This window comes from Mirounga leonina, unplaced genomic scaffold, assembly GCF_011800145.1.
Source record: "Mirounga leonina isolate KUSES-001 unplaced genomic scaffold, KU_Mleo_1.0 Mir_53, whole genome shotgun sequence".
Lineage (NCBI taxonomy): Eukaryota > Metazoa > Chordata > Mammalia > Carnivora > Phocidae > Mirounga > Mirounga leonina.
In genome coordinates, this window is record NW_023270807.1 from 88,136,268 (window position 1) to 88,158,944 (window position 22,677).

General features: G+C 39.7%; 1 protein-coding gene and 1 long non-coding RNA gene across 4 annotated transcripts in view; one reads left to right on the top strand and one right to left on the bottom strand.

Moving 5' to 3' along the window:
• Positions 1 to 22,677, top strand: part of PDE7B (phosphodiesterase 7B) — a 322,174-nt gene that overhangs the window by 224,532 nt on the left and 74,965 nt on the right. For all 3 annotated transcript variants that reach the window (XM_034990739.1, XM_034990738.1, XM_034990740.1), the window contains one exon: positions 20,577 to 20,660. In XM_034990739.1, the coding sequence (XP_034846630.1) occupies positions 20,577 to 20,660 (84 nt within the window). The remainder of the gene's footprint in view (positions 1 to 20,576; positions 20,661 to 22,677) is intronic.
• Positions 9,599 to 11,553, bottom strand: LOC118000825. The gene is made up of 2 exons (XR_004676574.1): positions 10,399 to 11,553; positions 9,599 to 10,304 (listed from the first exon to the last, which is right to left on the bottom strand). It is a non-coding gene; the product is annotated as an uncharacterized LOC118000825 (long non-coding RNA).

Sequence of the window (22,677 nt, forward strand, 5' to 3'; positions counted from 1 at the left end):
AAGAAAGAAAGAAAGAAAGAAAGAAAGAAAGAAAGAAAGAAAGAAAGAAAGAAAGAAAGAAAGTAGGCTTTCAAACTCTCTGAGGCCCTCTCATAAATAACAAAAAAGATTGGCACTAGGTAGGTCTTACCAGAGACTACAGCATTCACAAAGTTCTTCTATTTGAATTTATTTCAAGCAGTCAATAAATAAATGGTTCCATGCTATTAAATATGGAGAAAAGAGAAGACTACAAACATGTGCTTCTACCTCCTGCAATTTGGTCCATTTCCCCAGCCCCCTTCTCAGAGAAAGATGCAATTGTTCACTTGATGACCCTGGTAGCTAGCATGTTTTCTTTGGGGCCATCTTTTGAATATTATTTTTGTTTAAAGCCAAGTAAATGAATGGGGAAGTTGAAAAACATAATCAGAATGTTATATTGACACTGTTGTAGATTTTCCGAATACCAAAAAACAAGAAATGAATGGAAATGAGTTTGCCAAAGTGAACATTTTATGCATCTTTATATAGGGCATATTCCCAAGTGGGGAAAAAAGTACACTTGGATAAAATAAAATAACAAAATATTTATGCATATTTTACATTTATGACATAATATTTGTCATATTGAGGCAGAACAGTTACCCTTGGGGACTTAAATTCTAAGCATTTACTTCTTTGTGTGTGTCTTTTCTCTCCTTCTTATTTTTATCTCTGGTGTTCAGAAGGCACTTTTCGCTATTTGGTAGGAGCTACAAATATTCTGCTCAACCAGAGGCATATAATTCCCCTGGAACCATCTGTCTTTCCAATGTGTCTGTCTTGGTGATATACACAGTGATTGCTAGTGATTGTTGGCCCTCTGAGATAGTCTAAGACACCAAATGAAACTTTTAAACTAACTCAAACAGTCCTATATTACCATTAGCCCTGAATGACCCAGAAATAACTGTTCTTTTTGTACCATAGCAATACCATCGAGGATAACATCCTTCCATTGGCAGGGTAGCATGGGTCCCTTTACATAGCTATGAGAAAGGCTGATCATGTATAGAGAAAAAAGCGATGCTGAAAATTTTAGAAAAGACCCAGAAATAAATCCTCAATAAAATTGGTGGTGAGTTATTACTAAAGGCATATTACAAACCTAAACTTCCTCATTTAGGAATTTGGAGAATTTGTGTTTCTAGTTGAAGAGATTGTAGGGCTATAATATGGCTTCACAGATGCTATATAAAAGTCAGGTTTTATATCATTACCGGTATTTTTCTTCAAAACTTGAATTGCAACTTCCATATACTAAACAATATGAAACATACCTATATCTTTTTTTTTTTTTTTTTTTTTTGGCCCCGCAACCACGGCAAGAGGTGTTCCTGGGCTCAGTCCTCGAACTCGGTGGGCCAACAGCCAGTCAGCCCTGTTGGCCCCCTGCCTCCTTGGAGTCCTCAAACCATGCCATGGCCCATGGTGTAGAGGACATGGGAAGTAGCTGAAACATACTATATCTTATTGTGCTTTTAATCTTGTCAGTAAATATTTTCAAAGGTAATCCATTGTATTATTTTTGTTATACTTTTGCTTTGAGTGTGAATAGAGATTGTTGTTGACAAAGTCCTTCCTCAGCTCTGATTGCCCAATTCAAGAAAAAATGTGCCGGTTACCCTTCTGAGTCTGAACCAGGCCATACATGGAGTGCTCTAATTTTTGCTCAACAGTCAAGCTTCTCATTGCAGGGCCAAGAGTCTTTATCTCCCAATCCTCCAGCCCAGCCACCCCAACTTCTCTCTCACCAAACAACCCACTCCACCACTATTTCTCCATTTGCTGCTCTGACCCTTCTTTTTGCCAATCTATGAATGCATACTCTGTGTTTTCACTACCTTTTTCTTTTCAAGATGTTCTGCAAGTAAATTTGTTCCACAAAGTCTCTCCTAACTCACCAGAGCAGTGATAATACATTTCTCCAACTGGAGTGCCCAAATGTCAACAAGACATAATTTAGAAAATACCCAAAGATGATGCATATTTTAAATGTTTGCTTTCTGTAAGATTTGCTTTTGCCTCATGTCTCATCTCTATTTTGCTAAACAACTGTGCTTTGCAATATATCCTTTTACATGTGTGTTCAGTTACAGAGTGGGATATTCACCAGTGGTTTTCAACAATGTCTCCCTATTGAAGTCTCTGGGAATCTTTGTAAAAACACCTATGCCCAGACTCACTCCGGATCAATTAAATCAGAAGAGCTGATTGAGAACAGCTGCCCTTAGATGGTTATAAAACCATGGTTAGTCCTTTTCCCTCACATCCTGGGGTAAAGAGGGAAAATCCTGACCGGTCTGAAACTATAATGGAAAAAAAGAGAGAAAGAGAAAATGTTCTATTGAATCATATGATGAGAAGGCTAAAGGTGAGCAAGAACTTTTGTTTTTCCTGGTCACTCCCATGTCAGTCCAGAGAAATAACAGCATTTGCTTTAAATGATGGTCCCCTTCTTCTACTTTAAGTTTCCATGACCTATACCCCCACTACCCAACTCCTGATAATGAGTGGTAAGATTCTCTAAATTCTATGAAGTATGCTGACCTCAAGAAGTGTGTATTCTAATCTATCAAACATATGATGAGCAATGCTTGAGGGTTCTTTCCAGGTAGTGTTGTCTTAGATTGGAGTATAGATGGAATATACATAGTATAGACTGTATACTGTATAGATTGGAGTTTCCCAACCAATGTGCTTTGAGTAGGTTTCTAATGTTCCAAGATTTTGTTCCCCCTCAGCCTCAGGGTGGCCAGGCAAGTTTGGGGAAACCACAGTCTAGTCTGAAAGACTCTGGACTAGCACAACCAGATACACTGGGTTAAATAACCCAGTGGGAATCTAATGTTATTTTCTGTGTTTTATGGACTGAAAGAGCAGGGAAGTCCTGGAGAAATACAGGTAGTAGAATCTTGGGTGGCTGAAATAACAAGCAATACAAAGTAGCAAGTTTGTACTCATTATAAAAAAATTCTATACTGTGCAAAAATCCATCCATCAGTTACAATTATACTTGTAAGAGTAAAGCCATAAACAATAAAATATCAGATATGGAAAACTAAACAATTGGTACTAAAAGAAATTGTCCCCCTGGTATCATCTGGCAGCATAAAAAAGTCACTGTCATTATATTATATTGCTCTAGTCATAGTCATCTCCTATAATAATACATGAGCACAGGAGGTTCACAATAGGTACTCAATCAATAGAACCTGATTGAGAATGAACTTTGTTTGTTTGTTTATTTATTTATTTATTTATCATCTCCAAAAAAAAAAAAATATTTCAACACATTTGGATCAGTTTCCGCCCCCCTTCATTTCTCCCTTCCTACTATCTTCTTTTTTTTTTTAACATATAATGTATTATTTGTTTCAGGGGTACAGGTCAGTGATTCAACAGTCTTACACAATTCACAGCGCTCACCATAGCCCATACCCTCCCCAATGTCTATCACCCAGCCACCCCATCCCTTCCACCCCCCACCACTCCAGCAACCCTCAGTTTGTTTCCTGAGATTAAGAATTCCTCATATCAGTTTTTCAATTCTAGTTCTCATATTCAAATAGATTAAAATCATGTAATTGGGTTTGGACATGAAGAACTACTTCTCTTGGTTTAATTATCATAAGAGGAAAATGGTGGAGTGCAAGTCACAGAAAATGGAATGCTGAGCATTTTTAGATGTTAATTTCAAAAAGTGAGATATATATGTCAATCAAAATCAGATATATGACTTGATAAGGACAGAAAACTCTAAAAGACAAATTTATTTTAATGTGTAACCATTCCGTTAATTCAGACACCGTTTTCCTAATAATGGCCAAGACAAACTCTCAAACTTTGGCATTTATAGATAAGAAACATAGAAATCATTTTATATTGAGATCACAAAATATCTTCACTAAGCAAGAGTAGAGAGGTTTGCCTAAAGAATCCAATGAAGGTGCACAGAAAATTCTCTGATGAATTCAAATATTTAATCTTTTTTTAAGATTTTTTTTATTTTTAAGCAATGTCTACACCCAACATGGGGTGCTTACTCACAACCCCGAGATCAAGAGCCTCACACTCCACCAACTGAGCCAGCCAGGTGCCCCGAATTCTAATATTTGAAAAGTATTAGTAACATGCATAAAAGACAGAGAAAGTTTTATCTAACCAAAAGCAACATAAATGTGTGACACAAAGCAGTAAGAAAGAGGATTTTGAAAGGATTTATAAAAATGCTTTTTAAAGAACAAAAATGAAAAAGGACCAGTCCATGGCCTAGGACATGGCAAGACATTAAGAGCAGAAGTCTTGTAAGAGTACAGTAGTAAAGAGAAAGTAGTAAAAGCTCAGGGCACTTTTTAAAAATTTCTTCTTGTCAAAAAGAATTAATTCAAACTAAAAAAGGTACAGCTCTGTTTTTAAAAGGGGTCAGTGTGGAGGGTTGAAATGGAAGCCCAAGAAAGTAAAAAGCAAACAAACAAAAATGACAGCCATTTTGCAAAATTTCAAGTTTCTGAGTCTAGTGAATTATAATCCCACCTATTTACAGGTATATTTGCTAAACTCCTGTCAATAATCTTTGTGAAATTATGGAGAATGAAAAGAGTGTTGGAAAACTAGGAAAAGGCAAACGTTGTCTGAATTTTATTCAGTTAAAAGAAAAAACATCAAATGATCTCTGTTTATGAAGTACCACCACTTCACTTTGGTCTCCAAGTTATGAGGGCCATGTAACCGTCATGGGGGGAATATGCCCAGAGCAGAGCCGCGTTCTCATTGGGCAGATCAGCAGAAAGTTCAATCCCTGGCACGAGTTAGTAAGTTCCAGTCACACAAGTGTGGCTTTCTGGGACTGTTTCTACAGTAGCCAATATTTCTTGATTTTTATATTTTATCTGCTTCCTGAATAGTCCTTACTCCAAGTAAATATGTGGCAAGGTCTTTCTTCCAAGTGTGTAGCCTGCAAGGATCAGTTCCATTAATTTTACCGATAAAATAAAATACTGTAAATTATACGTCTCCCTAAAATGTATGTATTTGTATCTTATATGCTTATAAAATTGATAGACAACTTGTGTGAATGAAATAGCCACGTGGCCATGTGCCATGTTCCATTTTCTGTAAAGCCAGGAGAATATTTATTGTGGTTTAGCACTCTTGTATAGAGAGGCCCTGCACACTCATGCCCTAAGAGAGCACCTATCCCCCTGCTGAGTTAAAACCACCCATGGGGACAGGGGAGACAAAAAGTTGCCATGACTAGGACACAAGGCAGGACCTGGGTTATAGAAAAAGATAGCACATTCATTCTGGGATCTGTTAAATGTATAAATCTCTCCCCCAGAGCAGCGATTGCGATCCTTTAAAAGCATTAAATCCTATCGCTCTGTCATTCAAAGCCCTCTGTGTCTCCCTGTTTCTCTCTGAGTTCCTAAACTGTCTATCATCCCCTACAGCCCAGCTTCTCCTGGCTTGTCATCTCTCCGCCTTTATCTCTTCCTGCTCTCCATTCACTCCCTCTGCTCCAGGATGCCAGCCTCCTGGCTGTTTCTAGAACATGCCATGCATGTTCCTTGTGATCTTGTGCTTGCTGTTCCATGAGCCTGAAGTGCTCCTCCCAGAAGGCCTCATGGTTCCTCGCAATTCTATTCAAGCCTTTGTTTCAAGTCACCTCAGAGCAGTCTTCTTAGGCCCTCCTCTATTTATTTTTTTCTGTTTATTATCCTCAAATTTATTTTTTTCACTCTGATATATATTTTTTAATTAATGTATAATGTATTATTGATTTCAGAGGTAGAGGTCAGTGATTCATCAGTCTTATATAACATCCAGTGCTCATTACATCACATGCCCTCCTTAATGTCCATCTCCCAGTTATCCCATCCCTCCACTCTCCTCCCCCTCAGCAACCCTTACTTTGTTTCCTATGATTAAGAGTCTCTTATGGTATGTCTCCCTCTCTGATTTCGTCTTGTTCTATTTTTTCCTCTCTTCCCCAATGATCTTCTGTTTTGTTTCTTAAATTCCACATATGAGTGAGATCAGATGATAATTGTGTTTCTCTGATCAACTTATTTCGGTTAGCATAATACCCTCTAGTTCTATCCACATCATTGCAAATGGCAAGATTTTTTTTTTTTTTTTTTTGATGTCTGAGTGGTAGTCCATTGTATATATATATACCACATCTTTATCCATTCATCTACCGATGGACATCTGGGCTCTTTCCATAGTTTGGCTATCGTGGACATTGTTGCTATAAACATTGGGGTGCAGGTGCCCCTTTGAATCACTATGTTTGTACCTTTGGGGTAAATACCCAGTAGTGCAATTGCTGGGTCATAGGGTAGCTCTATTTTCAACCTTTTGAGGAACCTCCATATTGTTTTCCAGAGTGGCTGCACCAGCTTGCATTCCCACCAACAGTGTGGGAGGGTTCCCCTTTCTCCGCATCCTCGCCAACATCTGTCATTTCCTGACTTGTTAATTTTAGACATTCTGACTGGTGTGAGGTGGTATCTCACTATGGTTTTGATTTGCATTTCCCTGATGCTGAGCAATGTTGAGCACTTTTTCATGTGTCTGTTGACCATTTGTATGTCTTCTTTGAAGAAATGTCTGTTCATGTCTTCTGACCATTTCTTGATTGGATTATTTGTTCTTTGGGTGTTGAGTTTGATAAGTTCTTTATAGATTTTGGATACTAGCCCTTTATCTGATATGTCATTTGCAAATATCTTCTCCCATTCTGTTGGTTGTCTTTTGGTTTTATTGACTGTTTCCTTTGTTGTGCAAAAGCTTTTTATCTTGATGAAGTCCCAATAGTCCATTTTTGCCCTTGCTTCCCTTGCCTTTGGAGAGGTGTCTAGCAAGAAGTTGCTGCAGCCAAGATCACAGAGGTTGCTGCCTGTGTTCTCCTCTAGGATTTTGATGGATTCCTGTCACACATGTAGGTCTTTCATCCATTTTGAGTCTATTTTTGTGTGTAGTGTAAGGAAATGGCCCAGTTTCATTCTTCTGCATGTGCCTGTCCAATTTTCCCAAGACCCTCCTCTATTTAAACTGCAACCCACACGCACCCACCCAGACCAAGCAGCACTCCCTCAGCCCTTCCCTTCCCTGTTTTATTTTACCCCACAGCACCTATATCACATCTCTATAGGCAATTTATTTGTTGATTTTGTCTGTTGTCTGTCTCTCCCCAGTAGAATCTTAAGCCCTATGAGAGCAGTTGTGCCTTGTCTGTTTTGTTCACTACTATATTCCCAGGATCTTGAACAGAATTTTAAATTAAATTAAATTAAAATTTTTTGAGTATAGTTGACACATAATGTTAAATTAGTTTCAGGTGTATGACCTAGTGATTCAACATCTCTATACCTTATGCTGTGCTCACTACAAGTGTAGCTACCATCTGTCACCATACAACACTATTTCAGAACAATTGACTATATTCCCTGTACCGTACCTTTTATTCTCATGACTTGTTCATTCCATAACTAGAAGCCTTTATCTCCCACTCCCCTTCACTATTTTGCCCATCCCCCCACACCCCTCTCTCCTGGCAACTATCAGTTTGTTCTCTGTTTTGTAAGTCTGATTCTGCTTTTTGTTTGTTTATTCATTTGTTTTGTCTTCTAGATTCCACATATAAGTGAAATCATATGGTATTTTCCTTTCTCAGTCTGACTTATTTCACTTAGCATAATACTCTCTACGTCCATCCACGTTGTTGCAAATGGTAAGATCTCATCTTTTTTTTTTAAGGTTGAGTAATATTCCTCAGAAACATTTTTGAGGAATAAATGAATAATTATCCAGCTGATTTGTAGCCTAAAAAAGAAATTAGAACCAGAGGTGTAGATTTAGTTGTATGGACAAGAATTAAAGAGGTGATGGTACTTATAAAGGGAGTCAGAGGACTTCTAAGTTCCTCACGGTGCTAAGATTTTTACCTAAGTAATACACACACACACACACACACACACACAAGCTCCATGTAGAATGATATATAGCCAATTATTTTCCTCAAAACAGTCATCTTAGAAGACACTTGAAAAACATGTTTTGTGGACAAATGTGTTTGGGAAATGCTGTGTAATCTCACCTTCTTGGATATTCACAGTAAACATCAATGTATTGAAGGATCTGAAAAATCTTGCATGTATTAGTCAGGATTCTCCAGAGAAACAGAACCCTGACTAATACAGATTTAGGTACCAAGACTGGTTCCAGAGGAACAGAATCTTAAGGAGTTTTCTGAATTGGTTCTCCGTTTTCTGGAATTAGATCTCTAATTTGATTAGATTTAAAGATGCTTATCAACCTCTTCCCAGTAATAAATAAAGCACTGATAATGCATGTTGTGATGTGGCAATAGAGATATGAAAAAACCTTGGATATCCCTGATCAAATACTTAGAAGAGACAGGTTTCTGGATAACCATATATGAGATTCCTTTGAGCATTTTTGTCAAACTAACAAGTATAATGAGATTGGCTGGTTGCTCCTAATGTTGCTGGAAAAAGTGGGGAAAGAAAAAGATGAGCTGAGGGATTAAAATATCCAGCTCAAGAAACCACATAATGACCTGCAAGCTTCTATGTCTGCTCTGAAAGAGACTTATTTCCTATAGCTGTGGAGCTGAGATTCCTGAAAACCAAGCCCAGAATCTCATCATGCTAGTGGCTGAATTACAGTTTGAACTCCCAACATTGCAGGGTGTCTACTATTAAAGTGAGGGCCTTGATTGGGAAGGAATGGGATCCTGGAAATCGGAATGGGGACATATGGGAAGGTCCTGATGAAGCTGGGGACACAGAACCCCTAAATTCTGATGAGTTTTCTTTGCCAGTAGAAGCAGCCTCTTGACCTTGTCATTACAAAATACTATAAACTAGGCATCTTAAAAAGCAGAAATTTGTTTTCTCACAGTTCTGAAGGTTAGAAGTCCAAGATCGAAGCGTCAGCATGTTTGGTTTCTTCTGAGGCCTCTCTCCTTGGTTTGGAGAGATGGCCACCTTCTTGCTGCTTCTCACATGGTCTTTCCTCTGTACTCATCAGATTAGATTAGTTCCCATTCTAACACCCTCTTCTTAACTTGATCAGTGCTTTAAATGCCCTATCTCCAAACAGAGTCACATTCTAAGGTACTGAGGGTTAGGGCTTCAACATATGCATGAGAGGGAGGCACAATTTAGTCCATAACACTGCAATTTTTTTTAAGATTTTTTAAAATTTATTTGAGAGAGAGAGAGAGGGAGAAGCAGACTCCCCACTGAGCAGAAAGCCCAACATGGAGCTTGATCCTAGCACCCTGAAATCATGACCTGAGCCAAAGTCAGACCCTTAACCAAATGAGCCACCCAAGTGCCCCTATAACACTGCAATTTTTTAAAAGTTTAATTTGTTAAAACTCTATGCTTTCTAAGAGCATTTGACTATAGTACTCTTAATACACGTGTTCAATTACATATCAAAAAATAATGTTCCTCACTTTGGATATACACTAACACTGATCCAGATTTATATAACAATATCAATACTACTACTACTTAAACAATAAAAGCATAATACAATATAGAATTTATATAATGTCTTTTATGTATGTTTAATATTTATATAGTAACATTAACAATAATATTCTTAATAATAGAAGATCGTTACATAGTAATTGACAGAGTACTTTTATCCATGTGATTTCATTTGATTAGGTATACAGGGCAGATATTATTATCTTTACTTAATGAAACGCAAAAGACCTCATAAAGCCTAGAATGGTTAAGACTTACCAAGGTCATACAGGTAGTAAATAGCTTCTCACATTATTGATTTCTTTACTTTGTAATACAGTTTTCAAATACTATATAATACCCATCGTACCTTAACAATATACCATAGCTTCCACTTCAGATCAAGATGTATTTGAACAGGGATGGAACCATATTAGTTAAGAGCACTTGCTTTGGAGCCAGTCACCCTGGTTTCAAATCTGCCTTCACACTCATTGGGCCAGGTCATCATGGAAAAGTAATTTAATGCCTCTACCCCTCAGGTATGAGATTGATAACAATATTTATCTAAGGGAATTATTTAAAAGGATTAGTTAGTTCATGAGAAGTACTTCAAACATTACCTAGCACATACTAAATCCTTGATAAATGTTAGCTATTACTATCGAGATAAAAGTTACTAGCTTTAATAGCAAAATAATACCTATAACATGGATATAATATAATCAAATCAATCATTTCCTACTAAGTCCATTTTTGTCATCTGTTTTGCTTCTGAAAAACAAAACAAAAAAATGAACAATACTTGAAGATTAAAAGAATCCTGAGTGCTATGTTGAAACAAAGTGAATGAAGAACTCCCAAATACCTCCTAGCCCTGAGCAGACTTCAGCAGGGATTGTGGTGGCCCGATGGTCCTTCTGAGGTCAGCAGACTTGGTGTGGAAGTCTCTTAAGAACACACTATCTCATGGGACTTTGAGTATTTCCTCCCTGTGATCAGCAACATCTTTTCTTGCAGTATTTTGGCAGGTTTGTCCTTGTTCCCGGCCAGATTCAGGAAGTTCAGAAGCACATGAAAACAAACAATTGATTAAAACACTTCTCTCAAATTATTCAATGTTCAAAAAAACAAGAAATTATTCAGCAATATTGGGACTTGGCCAGTATTTTATCTTATTAATTATATTTATTCATTCTCAATTGATAGGCCCATCGTTTTATTCCCAACAAATGCTTTTCTTGGCAGTGATTTTCATTAAACTTTTTTCTTGAAGTATATTTAAGTACAGGAAGTGATTAGACAGGGTATCAACGTATTTTGCAAAAATTTACAGGCATTTTCATGACTTGGACTGTTTTGTCCTTTGTGCAATTTTCAAATTATGCTTTGTTATTAAGATCATTCTTAGTGATCATTATTGTTCTTAAGATCATCATGATTTTTTCCCTAAAAATCCCATCCCTTGATTTCAATGATCATAGTTGGATGAATTGCAAGCCAACAATATAACGTGCTACTTTTCCAAATTTTGCTTATCATTTAAGATCCATCTAAATATCTGCTCCTTAATAAAAAAAAAAAAAAAAAACCTTCACAATTTCCCAACTCCGTGTGATATCCAAACTAATTGGCTTCTATTTCTCAATATACTCACTTGACTAAATTCAATGGACTTTTGCCAATCATCATTTCACTTACCCTTTCAGCAAGATTTATCTGAAAACCACTCCCTCCATCTCGAATTACTATCTTCCATGACACAACAAGCTTCTCGATTTCCTCTTACCTCCATGGCTTCCCCTTCTCCCTCAGAGACTCCTCTTCTAACAAGACATTAAATGTTATAGTTGCTCAAGGCTGGGTGAGAGGTTCTATTCACTTCTCACTTCCCTTCCTGGGCAACTTCATACCTGCCCATAGTTTTATCTGACTTACAAATTTATATCTCCATTCCAGACATTCCCTCTTGGTGTCAGACCCACGTGTCTAGCTGCCTACTTGACATTTTTGCTTTGAAATCTCAGGAACACTTACACTCGGTGTGACCAAAGTTGAGCACAAGAACTTCTCCTCCCAAATCTGGTCCTTCTGGAATTTCCTTTTTCTGTGATAAGCATAGTCATCCAGTTATGCAAGCCTGAAATCTAGGAATTATCCTTGCTATTTCCCTCTCCCTCGGCCCTTATATGCTATTCCTCACCATGTGTCAATTCTACCTACTAAATATCTCTAAAATCTATTCACCTCTCTACTCCAAGCTACCATCTTTTCTCACCTAGACTATTACAATGATCTCTAACTTGCCATTCTTGCCCTTCCCAATCCATTCTGCATACTGTATCCACAGTTGTTTTTTTCAATATGCAAATCTGATAACATCATCGTCCCCTTAAACTCATCCATAGCTTCCTAATTCTCTTGGAATAAAGTCAAACTCCTCAGCCTCCTTTGTCCTACAAAGTCCTGACACCTATCCAACCTCATTTTACACCGTACCCCATCACATCCCATCACACACTTTGGTCTTTTTGCTGTGATGCACTTGGTCTTGTTAGGGTACCTCAGATACGTCATCCTCCTGCCATAAGACCTTCAGAAATGCATTTCCACCTGCCTGGATTGCTGCACTCAGGGTGATCATGTAAGATTCAACCAGAATACTTTTGAGTGTGAAAGGGGCACTATTACTAATTAGACCAGGCAAAACAAAAGGCGGAAACTAAGCTTTTCCAGGGAAAATTGGGATATATGTTTACCTGAAATTAACTCGCATTCTTTCAACAGATTTCAGATTGAATGTCACCTCCTCAGGGAAGCTCAAAACAACCTCCCTGGCAAGGTGAAGTCCATTATAAGTTTAACACAATATATGCCTCTTTTGTTCCACTCTCCAAAGTTACACATTATTGTTCTTTGATACTAAACTCATGGAGTTTAGTAGACTAAACTCCATGAGACCAAGACTATTCCCAAGGTTCTTCACTATTGTATTATCTGCCAAAACTACCATGTGTCATAAATATCATGTATATCATTTCTCAAATGAAGAACATAAAATAATGCCTCTTTGAGAATTTCCTTTTTTCTGTAATTGGCACAACCAATCATCCAGTGATGCAAAGCAGAAATCTAGGAACTATCTTTGACACCTTCCTCTCCCTCAGCCCCAGGGTTCAATTCCTCCTTATGTCCAGGTTCTCTGTAGCCTCCTCTCTCTCCTCTTTGTCCTCTGCCTCTCTTTCTCCTCCCCACCTCTCCTGCTGTGTGTGTAGACATATATATTTTTTTTTCCAGAAATCTATCACACTCATCAGATACAAAGAACATCCCTTCCTATAACAAGTGGTTTCTGAAACTAGCGCTATTCATTTAAGTCTCTTGTCTGTAAGAAACGTGCTTACTGAAGACCTGGTATAAGAGTCTAAATCACTCTTTCAACCATAGTTCTAAAATGTGAAGGGCCTTTCAATGTAAAAATTATATTTAAGTACATTTATCATAATGAGAACTGAGTAATGTATAAAATTGTTGAATCACTATATTGTACACATGAAACTAATATAAAGCTGTGTGTTAACTATACTGAAATTAAATTTTTTTAATTTAAAAATGATATTTAATTTAAAAATTAAACATTAAATAATTACCTTTCAATTTTACCAACTGAAACATTTTATAGGATTACTAGGGAGCCATTCGATGCACAGAAATTTTTAAGTTACTTATCCATACAAAATCACAAAGCCTACAATGCTTCTGAAAGAGGGATCCAAACCCAAATATTCCAGTACCATTAAACATTAGACTTCTTCTAGCATATACCATATTTGCTCATTTCTGTGACTCTCTTCTAAATGATTAACTATCTGAGTGCCAAGATGACATCCTATGGACCTTTGTATTTCCCTTTTCCACACCTACTTTCTAACACTTTGTATAATGTTGTGAATGAGCATTTGTTGAAATGAACTGAATTAATCTAGGGTTTTATCAGAGACTTCCTTAGAATTGGCCCCTTTGCTGACTCACTTACTCAAAAGTTCTACTGACCTGCAAGATGCCTAGATCTCAAGTGGGGTCCAGACTCCCTGTGGTCTAACCTGCACCAGTGGGAACTCATCGGTTCCCATGTCATGAACCACAGCATTCCTATCATACTGGGCTTGCAATGCTCCCATGAAAAAGCACCAGGATAAACATTTGTCTTTCCTCGGGACATAGCTTTGGTACTTGCTTTTATGACCCTAAACTACCCAGCAGACAGAGGAGAAACAGCCTGGGAGATCAAAGGAAACCATGAATAATGTCATGGGTGATCGCACTGGTCACTGCTGTAGAGAATGGCGATAGTGGCCCCGTGTAGCAGTGGTTAGAGACCAAGTGCTCCCAAGGCCACTTGGCTTCTAATCCCAACTCAGTCACTTGCAGGCAAGCTCTTTGCATTCCTCGGTACAAGGGGGATGATACACACATCTCCTTCAGGCGGACTGTCATAAGGACTAGCCAAGCTCATACATGTACAGTCTTTAAAACAGTTCCTGACTTAGAAATCCTCCTAAATAATACCGACTATCATGGGAGGGGGAGATGAGGGGCCAGGCAGGAACCCCAGAAGAACAGTAAGTAAGTAGGAATAATAGCTACTATTTTTGAATGCCTACCATGTGCCAGGCATCATGAAGGGGCGTGGGGGTGAGCAGGCACAGATCTATCTACATCTACATCCATACTATAACATTTACTTAAAAACAACAAACTTTGCTTTGAAGAGATTCTAGAATTAAAAAGCATTATCCCAGAAATAAGTGAATAACGTGCAAGCTTACACCGTGTTTTCATTACTTAAGGCAGACCCAGATAACATATTCCCTAAAATGACTCAGCACATTATTTCCCTCATTCTTAAATCTTTCTAGGAAGACACTTTCTTTGTGTTCTTTTAAGTTCTTTTACGGTTTCTTAGAATTCTCTTCAGGCATTTCTGCGGCTTCGTGTTCAATACCTTTTTTATTAGACTCCTGTGTTCCTGGTGATTGTTACTTTTTTTCCCTCAACTTTTTTTTTTCTCATTTTCCCTCTGTACAACCATCAAGCTGAAGAATGTCTAGTCTGAGTTGAAACCTACCTCACCTGCTTTAGAAAATAGAGGCACTGTTATTTATATATTCACCTTTGTAACATTCAGGTCCCAAAATGCACCTTCGTCATAAAGTGTTAATTCTAAGCTAAAATTGCAAGGTGGTATATACACAATTGTTTGGGCACTCTGACTTGGTGAAATTTCTCTTTCCTCTGATTTTGATATAAAGATCAAGGTTTCTAAAAAGAAAAGAAAGCACTTTGTTTCACATGCAACTGAAGCTGTATTTTGTTCCCTTTGCCAAAAGTGTGGTTTTGAACACCCAACTCCTGGTCTGTCTCTTTCCTATACACAAAGCCCTCTCAGCGACGGCCCGGGGATGCACAATTAGTGCAACGGATCAATAGAAGGAAGCCACCTACTCAGCCAGTTCAACACATAGTCCTTGGCGACCAGACAGGCGCAGCCTCACTCAAAACACTACCGCAGAAGATTGAAGCCCCAAATGGGAAGTCGGGTCTAATCAACCATCTTGGATCTCAGGCGAGCTCACAGCACTCAGAACAGTCATCTCGGCCTGAGTTATCCAAACTGGCTGCCTGTACCGTGCCATAAATCTGCAGAGCGATCGAATTGCACAACCCTCCTCCTCTTTGTTTGGCTAGATAAACATCTCAGGAGAAATAATTCACTTTGCTAATTGAGAGTGGTCATCTAAAGTATTCGAAGCCGCCAGCTGATGAAAGCTCCTGGCTGCGATCCGGGGGTCTGGGTTCTCTCTGCCTCCATTTTGCAAGTTTACAGCAGGGCCGGGCGTTAGTACTGTCTAAGGACGCTCAGAGGAATACCCTTTGCAAGAGCCTCTCCTCTCCCGCCGGATCCGGGCTGCTCCACGGTGGCGTCCTTCTGCCGCGACCACCAGCTCATCCTCGCTGCTCGGAGCGACAGCGCTGCCAGGACTCTGCCCCCGTGTTTCCCGCAGCCCTTAGCAGCACCTTCCTCGTGGTCTCAGATGCAGCGGGAGCACAGGAGGCTCGGCGGCTCCGTTCCTCTCCTGCGCCCTTCCCCCAGCCTGACGTGACCTTGACCCCACAACGGGGGCCAGACTCTGGTTCTCATGCTGTGGCCCGGCTTGCAGCCGCCGTAAGTCGCCGTCGCTGCCGGAGGCTCCACCACGTTTGCCAATTACGTACGCGGCCGCAGAGCGCCCGGCGGCTCCCCAGCGCGAGCTTGAATGAAGCCGAGACAGCCCGAGAGGCCCAGCGGGCGCGAGGGCCATCCGGGAACCACGTCCCCTGCGACGGCGAGTGCCCGTCTCCGGGTCTTGGCTCCCCCGGCCGCTCGGCTCCGCTCTGCGCCCGCGTTCGCAGCCTGAAATACCCGAGGACGACCTGCTATGTTTTCGGCCTGAAGGGGCAAAAGAGAAGCAGCCCTTTCAAAGTAAGCATTCCCCTGCTGTTTGTTTCATTCTGGAACACAATGCGGACAGGCTGAGGACACGACTCTGAGCTGTCAACACTTCCGACCCAGCTTCCATAGCACCTTTCACTTGCCAGAGAAAAAGTTGCTTAAGTCAAACAAGGGCCTAATGAATAGTCAAAATAATTGTTTAGCTTGGATATAAGGCCTTAGGTAAATAGATGATGGCGTGGGACCAGAGGCCAGAAAAAGCAGTCCAGCAGGACTCCACTTGTTCTGTTTCTCGGACATCAGCCCGGCGGCCTCTGCTTCTCCAGGGATGGGTGTTCCTGAAGTGGTTCTCTCTTCCCTGGAGCATATTGAAGCAGTTTAGTATCAGAAGGGGCGCATAAAAGCAGGGAGAAAGGGAGAGAACTTTCTACATTAGAAATATATACTTAAGACGTGAAGTTCACCTCAGCAGAGCCTCCAATAAATAGAATGTTCAAGATACAGAATGTTTGGCTTGTTTGTGTTTAACTGTTCATGTGGAAAATTTTCTAAAATGCTTTGTTAGCCCACTTAGGATTGTCCTGCCTCCTGTCTTACTAGTGTTTTTAACATGATTTCATCCTTTTTAAACACTATTATTTACTACACCTAAAGACCATCATTAGGTTTATGAGTAATCCCCTTCCAAGACCGTAACTGTAGTTATAGACAGAACAAGCATTGAAAAGGAACCTTTCAGGTATGGGTTTTGTAGGTGGTTGTTGTTGCTGTTGATTTGCTTTGTTCTGTTTGTTTATTTAGGTGTCCTTGCTATCAACTTGCTTCACTGTTTCTTTTTCCCCAAAACGGTGTTACATCATGAAAATTCTACTTAATTAAGAACTTGATTAAATTAGTTGCTAGGTAATTTCAGTTCTACTGAATAATATTTTTAATAATTGCCTTCCATCTCTTACTTGAAAATAATAGATGCCTTGTTGATCCAGAACAGGATTCGGTTGTCTTACTTGTTCAGCCCATTTCCGCTGGACTGCTATTCAAATAAACAACATCTATCTGATTGAATCTCGAATTCATCAAGGGGGTGGATTCCCCTGGCATTCAGGTTCCAGGAATCATGATGAATATATCTTTGGTTTATTGGCAAATAGCAATCGAAGCATACCTTGGGCAATAAAAAGTGAATGCTTAACTATTTGTACAATTTCTTACCCTGATAATACAGGAGAGGGGTTAAGTACATGGGGTTTAAGAGCCAATTTTGAATTTGAGCAGAAGCTCCACACTTATTAGTTCTGTGAGCTCAAATTATTAAATTTCCACAGGCTTCACTTTCCTCATCTGCAAAATGGTCTCATAATAACACCTACTTCGCTGGGTTTTTGGGCAGATGATATTCAATAAGGCGTGTAAAATGCTTGGTCCAGTGTAAGGATTCAATAACTTACCCATCACGCTATTTTCATGCACCTTACAGTTTCCTCACAACAACCCTATGAGGTAGGCAAAGCTGCCGTAATTATGCTAATTACTTTAAATATTAGAAAACTGGACCTCCAAGTGGTTATTGATTTGCCCACAACCACCCACGATGGTGAAATATTGATCTTCTCAGTAACAGGAGTCTCTGAATTACTCACGCATTGCCTTCCCTTCACCCATTCTGCCATGTGGTGTTATCTCCTCGACGTTTCCCTAAACCTAAAGCCTTAGAAGATAATGGGCATCCTCTGCCTTAGGCTGTCAGAGGCTTTAAAACCTCTATTGATACTATACAGATTTTCTGGGAAAATGGTACCGTCTGAACTGCGAAGTCAAGAGGAATGCTTTGCTAATACTGAGGGGAAAAAAATACAAGTGGACAAGTGATTTCCAGTTGGTGAACCTAAAACCCTTCAGAGAAGCCTACAGGGATGACACACAGGTCAACAAACCTAAAGCCTAGCCAGCTTTGTAGACCAAAGAAATACAGTCTCAGCCATGCGGAAGTTTTGAAGTATATGTCTATCTTCTAAAACTAAAATATAAATCATTTAGGCAGTGCTGAATGTATTATATCATTTTGACATGCCGTATTTTCTCAGTGGCTGCTAAATTTCACCTTCTATCATGTGGGGGTCTGTGATTTTTTTTTTTTAAACCAAGTGTGCACACTCCTTAAAGTTAGTAACCAATGGTGTTGAGGACAGAGCTCTGCCATGAAGTTCAGTAACCTAGATTTAAGAACCAGCCCTGCTATTTCTAAGCTTAAAGGACCATAAACTTAGGCAGTGCCTTAAAATCAATAGCTGTCTACTGAGTGCCTTTAAAGATTTATTTACTTATTCTGGGGATGGGGGGCAAGGGAGAGAGGGGCAAAGGGAGAGAATCATCAAGCAGACTCCCCGCTGAGTGGGGAGCCCACTCAGGGCCAATCCCACGACCCATGAGATCATGACCTGAACTGAAACCAAGAGTTGGATGCTTAACCGACTGAGCCATCCAGGTACCTCTACTGAGCGCCTTTAAAGGGCCTGAGCCCTTGGGGCACCTGGGTGGCTCAGTCGTTAAGCGTCTGCCTTCAGCTCAGGTCATGATCCCAGGGTCCTGGGATCGAGCCCCACATGGGGCTCCATGCTCCGCAGGAGGCCTGCTTCTCCCTCTCTCACTCCCACTGCTTGTGTTCCCTCTCTCACTGTGTCTGTCTCTGTCAAATAAATAAATAAAATCTTAAAAAAAAAATAAAAAAAATAAAGAGCCTGAGCCCTGAGCTGGGAATGGGTAGGTGAACAGCAGTCTTTGCTTTCTTCCCTGAGCCTCCTTTTTCTCACTTATAAAGTAAGGAGAATAATAGTGACTCTCTTCACAAGACTATTGTGAGGATCCAATGAGATAAACAAGAAAATAAATATACTGTGATGTTTGTGAAAGTGCTTTGTAAACTTTCTGGAGTGTTATAAACATGGGGTGTTCAAGACAAGCTGCTGAAGACAGGAAAACCCTCTAACTCTCCCCAGTGGCTTTCCTGTAGCTGCTGGCCATCCACCCCAGGAACTTGCCAAATGCTAACAGCATTCCTTTCTTTGATGTCAGATGATATTCATATTTATAAAAGTACTTTTCCATCTTTTCCTCCTCCTCCCACTTTGCTTTATTCCATAAATTATAACATTCCTTAATATCAGTATGACATTATAATATCAGATTATACAAAGCATTAAATAAGGTACTAATATAAAATTCAAAGCACAGAATAGTCCAAAGGCTCACAGCTTGCAGTTCGTAACCCCCTAATACACACAACATTCATCTGGAAGGGATATTTTAAACATTGCCAGCGGTGCGGGTGATGGCTGAAGGGGATCTCACCCAGGCCTGGTTAACTCCAGGAAGTAGGAATGGAGGAGAGAAGACTGTTGCTCCTCTGTCCTCATAGGCTAAGGCCCCGCTGCCACCTCATGTCTGGGAAAGAGTAGTTTATGGGAGCAGACACATTACTCATGGAACTGAAACCTTCCCTGATTCAGTTCTTCCAGAAATATAGTAGATCTCATGTATCTTTACCTCTCCTCTAATTCCATGCTTTATGTACTAATTGGCGAATTTTGTCTTTATATTTACTCGTGTCAACAGAAGACTTTCACTTAGAGTCTGTTATGTGCCATACAATACACAAAACACTATGGAAAAATGCCAAACACATAATATGCATGATCCTTGCTTTGCAGGAGTTGAGAAATAAGTACACCCAACACTTATTGCAAGGCAGCTAGTGTTATTTTAGATTCTCCAACCAATGACACTTTGAAGGGAGACAGCTGAGTCTAAGAGAAATAAATTTCCCAAGATCGTACAGGTAGCAAGTGTCTGAGCCAAAATTGGCCACAGTCTGTTCCATTCTAAAATCTGTGCTCTTTCCATTCTGCATTACCTCCCTTAATCGGGAAAGCGGAAGACACATCACAAAGGAAAGTGAACACAGACATTAAAGGAAACCTACAAAAAAACAAGTTCTACAAACCCTAGCGACTATGTTATGTACAATGGTGGTGAAGTGTCCGAAGTACCTGGAGCTAGGCGGGCCTTCACTGAGCAGGTTCTAAAGCAGATCAGTGATACAGCCTGGGGAACAGGATGGTGGACACCAGTCAGAAGGCAACTGTGCTGGAACCAAGAGAAATAACACTGGGCAATTAAACATGCTAATAAGAATAAAAGCTATAATCCCAGAACACCATTCGTCCTCCCAGATTCAGATGCCTCATCTTTGTGGCTCTCAGACTATGGACATTTTGTAAATTACTAAAATTTTCACAGATCCATCTTCCAGGCAGATCTTAAAGGTAGCAGAGTGCTGCTTCGCTCATTAGAGTATTGCCAAGTTCATTACACTCAGCATTCATTAAATATCCCTTCTCAAGTAGCTCTCTCTTATGCAAGGTGAATGGAAATCATTTTCCTCCTGACATTTGGTGTTGGTTCCAATGACATAAGTGGGTAGGAGCATTTGCAGAGGAAAAGTGAATACACTTGGCAACATTTTCAAACATGTGTTTGGATTTTCTGTTTTTTAGGAGATGTACGACTAAGGGGTCAGACAGGGGTTCCTGCTGAACGCCGTGGCTCCTACCCATTCATTGACTTCCGCCTACTTAACAGTGAGTAATCAAGTGTACCTGGAAGGGAACAAATGTTTAAAAAAAAAAAAAAAAAACTGACTTCCCTCTGAACTTCAAAACCCTCGGAGGTCTGCCTTCCTTCCTCCATGTCTCCCCTCCCAAATGGAACTTAACCCTTTGTCTTTAAGTAAAGTAATTCTGGCACTGCCTACCTGCCAGAGCTTTAGTGAGGATCAAATGAGATCAGGTCAGCTTTAAAAATGTAAGTCTCATGTTAACTAAGTAGAATTTAAATAAAAATTTGAGAAGAAAAAAATAAACTTCAATAAAGTGGGAAAAAATTAAAATTAAAAGTTAAAATAAAAATGTAAGTCTTAAAAACTGTGAAGCCCTATACAAGGAAGCTTATTCCTTTCATTATCCAGCACATTCTTTCCACTGTCATCCAGGACTAGACCAGATGAGATTCTATTTTATTGTTAAAACCTATTCTGCAGCTGCCCCTAGTAACTTGTCTGTTGTCTCATTCTCACTTCCTTATCTAATTGAGGTCCCTGAGGTCCATTCTTACATTTCTGATAAAACTCTTCACTGTGGCAGAGCCCTAGAGGTCTGGACTTGCTGCTTCCTCCTTAATTTCTACCTTTCCCCTTCATATACGACTCCTTATTTGGAGTTTGGCTCAACCTCCAGTTCATAATTCTGTTAATCTCAAATTCCTTTGGAAACCCAAACCAGTGACCAGTCACCCTGCCTGATTTCATGTCTTCTCACGATTGCAATCATCCTGCACGTCGGACTTGGAGGGGCCGGTGGAGGGAGAAAGCAGATAAATTTCACAGTTTGCTCCAAGGTTTTCAGTGTTTGCTTCTCCTGTCACTTCCCATCCATAAATTTCAAAGTTCTGGGTTGCACCCACATAGTATTACTTTCCTTTGGAATAAACACGTTCAGTGAAAGAGGTAATTTGATTTACCTTGACCCCTAAAAATTACTAAGAGAAGTCAAAACTTGCTATCTTTAGATCCTCAAAAAGGTCATAGGGAGTGGAGATGCTTATAATCTCCTAGCTCATTAAACTTCCCTATCAATGTGCAATATCTGTTTTCTCAGCTCTTTCTGGGACACAGAGATTTGGAGTAACCTTTCCATACTAGAGATAACCTCCCCAACCCAGCCCCCAAAAATACGTTCTAGAAGACACAATTGATTTGCCAAGCCAGTGCACTATTGGATATATTGGGGGATATAGTGAGCTCTGATGGTGTCTCTTACCTTTCCATATGACCTCCACTAGGCTGTTCCAGGTACCCATGGAGGTTAACCCTTTGACAGTCTTCAAGACTGTACTGATTTCCAGTTGCCAGGCATATGGTTCCACCAAGCAAGATGGGGATGAGCAAAGAAGGGGCAGTTAGTTCACTGTCTCATAGAGACCAGGATTCTCCAATGGCTTCACCTACTAAGTGTGAGATGGAGAAAATAACCCCAAAAGCCTCTTTCAATATTAGATGAGATGTTATATCATTTATCATTGTTTCTAATATAAGGCATGAATGAATTAGGAAAATAGGAGATACTTCTCTTTATAATTTCAAGGTCCCAAATGATATAATCTGTTTCTAAATTATCCTACTGTTAATAAGCAACATCAGCTAATAGTAGTTATCTTTGTAAGTGGGGTTATAGAATATTTCACTGTCTACATCATAGGTTTCTGTAACACTTGGATTTTGGGTTTTTTACAATTAGTTTGTTTTACTTTTATAACATAAAAAAAAATGAAAAAATATAAAAAATTTAAACAGAAAACCAATGCAGATAATATTTCACTATATTATTCACTATATAACAAACCACTTACAAGCAGGTGCCATCCTGTTACCTCTCTTCTGTAGGTCCTCCAGAAACTTCCTAGTGCCTGGACTCACCCCCAGTCTCCTTCCCCTGGTATGAGATGCTATCTGTCCCTCCATTCCCATTTCACCCCATCTGTTGCTCATGACCGTCCACACATTAAGTGTCGGTGTTGGCCATCCATTCTGAAATTCCCTTT